The sequence below is a fragment of the Xenia sp. Carnegie-2017 genome, unplaced genomic scaffold (genome assembly GCF_021976095.1).
Source record: "Xenia sp. Carnegie-2017 unplaced genomic scaffold, XeniaSp_v1 HiC_scaffold_16, whole genome shotgun sequence".
In the NCBI taxonomy this organism is placed as follows: domain Eukaryota; kingdom Metazoa; phylum Cnidaria; class Anthozoa; order Malacalcyonacea; family Xeniidae; genus Xenia; species Xenia sp. Carnegie-2017.
The window spans coordinates 8,642,422-8,645,737 of record NW_025813469.1 but is presented as its reverse complement, the minus strand read 5'-3'; the positions used below and the strand labels follow the sequence as shown (position 1 = coordinate 8,645,737).

Below are 3,316 nucleotides of genomic sequence, written 5' to 3'. Positions count from 1 at the left end.
AGTAGTTTTGAGAATGGCTATCGAGCGGTCAGACTTCGCAATATTCAGTGATATTCTTGAAAAACATCCATTGCGGAAAGCGATGCGAATTGAGGCGTGGGTGAAACGATTTATTGATAATGCTCGACAAAACCGTGATGATTGAAAGCACGGGCCACTGACATCTGAAGAAGTGGAAGAGCAACACATGTGATAGATAAAAATGGTACAAGCCGGAGTCACAGAAAACCCAAAGTCTCCAACGGATCTGATTCATTTAAATGTACAACCCGACGATGACAAGATTTTAAGATGTCATGGTCGGATTCAAGGAGAGTTCCATATTTACTTGCCTGATGACGCTCTATTCACCGTGAAGTCAGTGGAAGATGCACTCTTAGAAACACTACATGGGGGAGTTATACTTTCGATGGCAAAGGTCCGAGAAAGGTATTTGGTTCCTCGGCTTCGTCGACTTGTCAAAAGGAAGAGATGCTAAAGATGCAAGAGATTCACGACCAAACCGTATCAAGCTCCAATACCTACTCCTTTACCAAAGACTCGAACAGAAGGAACCACACCGTATAAAGTCATTGGTGTCAATTTCGCCGGTCTGATTAAGTATAAAGTGAAGAAAAATCAAGAAGGAAAAGCCTAGCTAGTGCTTTTAAAAGCCTGTAGTTTGACACGAGGAGTCTATCTTGATTTGTTGAAGAGTCTTGAGAAAACTTCGTTCCTGCAAAGTCTTAAACGGCTCATAGCAAGGCGAGGCCGTCCTTCGCTGATCTATTTGGACAATGCGAAAACGTTCCAAGCTGCAGCGGCATTGTTAAAGAGAGCAAAGCAAGACGAGGGTTTTCCCAGTGAGCTCAGTAAGCATAGCATTAAAGGAAGATTCCATCTGTCCCGCGCACCCTGTTGGGGAGGCCAGTTTGAGCGATTGATCGGTTTATTCAAATCATCATTTTACAAAGTTGTTGGTAAAGGACTTCTGAAATTCGATGAACTGACAGAAGTTGTTCTGGACGTAGAAATATGTATGAATAATCGACCACTGAGCTGTGTAACTGATGTTGTTGAACTCCCCGTAATAAGGCCATCTTCGTTCGTACTGCAACAGACGAATGTCATCCCTGAAGTGGAGAAACATCACATTAAGGACGGGGAATTACGGAAGCGAGGAAAGTATTTGTACAAAATCAAAACCCAATTGTGGAACAGATGGCAGCGAGAATATTTAACAAGTCTACGCCAACGCAATCAAGTTAACAAATCAGCAACGTCTCATTCGAAAGAGGGAGATATCTTTTTAATTAAGGGCGATGAGAAAAACAGAAATATGTGGAAGATCGGAAAGTTAACAATGTTGATCCGTGGAAGGGATGGAGTTGTGAGAGGAGTCAAATTTCAGTGTGGAAAAATATCTCTTGAGAGGCCAATCCAACTGATTTATCCTTTAGAATTACAATGTGACGTCAGCAACCATCAAAAGAAGTTGCGAGTGAACGCCAAGGAGTTCAGACCAAGACCACAAGCTGCTGAGCTTGCGGAGGCATTGCAAAGTGTCGTGGTTTTTATGCTCAATAAGTTCCACCTCATAGACTTCATAAGTATCTTGATTGCAGTATCGTAACGAAATACATTGTATTTTAGTACCAATCGAAAAAATGAAAAGATTAGCTTTATCCGTAAGGGAAAACCTCCCATAACAATATTTAGGATCTTAATTCAAAACACAGCTTTAAAAATAACATGTAGATCACGTGCGAGCTTCGTGAAAATCTGTCGCATGCCACTTGACGGGGGTTAATTTATACAAAATTGGCATTTGCCAATAGCTGGTGTATGGTAATTTTCTCAGTAAATATTACACTTATGTAAATTTTTCCTCCCATGACCACCCCTGAAGGTGAAGTTTCTAAACACCTTAAACATTACAGAATTGTTATTGCTATTTTTTTCTGGACGTTAGAGCTATGTTGACACTGCCGTTTCAGGGGGGTCTCAATTTTAAGACTTTCGTTCCGGATTGAAAAAATGGCATATATGCCATGTTGCCCGTCATGGCCATTCTACCCAAAAACAGTTGAGATAACTTCACATATATGAAATGCATACAAACTCTTCTACCGCTCCTAGACTATAAGTAGAGTTGCTTTGTTTGGTAGTTTTAAATTTGTAATCACATGGAAGTGTCACAGATTGATTATTTTAAAACATCATAAATAAAAAGCGAGAAAAAGATCATTAAATAAGTTTGAGCCAAAGGTAAGGGAGCAGCAAAATCTTGTGTGGTTTGTGAGTTCTGCATTTGAGAAATATACTATAAGTTTTAGGTTTTCGGTGTGAATTTTGGCCTTTTTTTGTGGCGAATTCATTACTATTACGTATTTATATGACACCCATTGGCCATGAAAGAAATAAACACACTTGCAACATTATAAAATGAGCAAAATTCTAATTTAATAATCAGAAACTGTAAATATAATGAGCAATACTAAATTATAGCAAATATAAACCAGTATCAACAGTTCTACTTCTAAAACAATTTAAATATTTAAATTACTCAAGATGTCATGACATCAGTTTATTTTTAACATTTTTAATTTGAATTTGCCCGTAAGGTATACATTTATAAATTTCATTTGATGATAACACAAAAACAATGACGTAACACATATTTCAACAATATTCAATCTGGATAAAACGATTATTAATTTCTAACATGCATTTTATAAAAATTGTTATAAAATTTGCAAATGGTATGGTAGCTAAATGAACAAAATAATTGCATACAAAATCGTTGCATAATAGTATTTAGTAGGTAATAATGATCATATTTATACATCGTACGTAAGCACCTAAAACACGCCTAATGATTGTGTGTATTTTGTCTTACAAACCTTTCACTGATTGATGGTTAAAACTTTCAGGTTTTCATGTTTATACTGTTGAGCGTCATATGTATCCTTTGAGTCGATTCGTGTCAAATTATTTTGTGCCACGGAATTCGAATCATCTTAAGAATAGATTGTTATGTAAAGCATAGATATTGTTTATTGTTTTCCATATGTTTGATTTTAAATTTAGAACAAATTGATTGATTTGTGCAAAAAATGTAAGTTTTAATGCCTTATGCCCTTAATAGGACTCTATGCTTCTGCAGTGCGTATATACTCATTAACTCATATACTTTTATGAAATCACCAAAAAACATTTCGCAGATTTTGTCACGAAAACAAACGGAAGCGAAAGATATTTGCTATATCGCGAAAATCTTCAAATTCATAGACCATATATATAGCAAACGATACAAGTTTATATCACTAATAAACGG

The 3,316-nt window shown here is 36.5% G+C and overlaps 1 protein-coding gene across 1 annotated transcript; it reads left to right on the top strand.

Moving 5' to 3' along the window:
• Positions 1-202: 202 nt before the first annotated feature.
• On the top strand, positions 203-1,612 carry LOC124435981. The gene is made up of 2 exons (XM_046985911.1): positions 203-429; positions 724-1,612. The coding sequence occupies exons 1-2, from the start codon at positions 203-205 to the stop codon at positions 1,610-1,612; spliced, it is 1,116 nt and encodes a 371-aa protein (XP_046841867.1).
• Positions 1,613-3,316: the final 1,704 nt, after the last annotated feature.

Excerpts from the sequence above, each read along its gene's own strand:
- LOC124435981 (XM_046985911.1), top strand. The coding sequence starts at position 203 with ATGGTACAAGCCGGAGTCACAGAAAACCCAAAGTCTCCAACGGATCTG. Across the intron at positions 430-723 it reads ATGGCAAAGGTCCGAGAAAG|TCTTAAACGGCTCATAGCAA; the intron begins GTATTTGGTTCC and ends GTTCCTGCAAAG.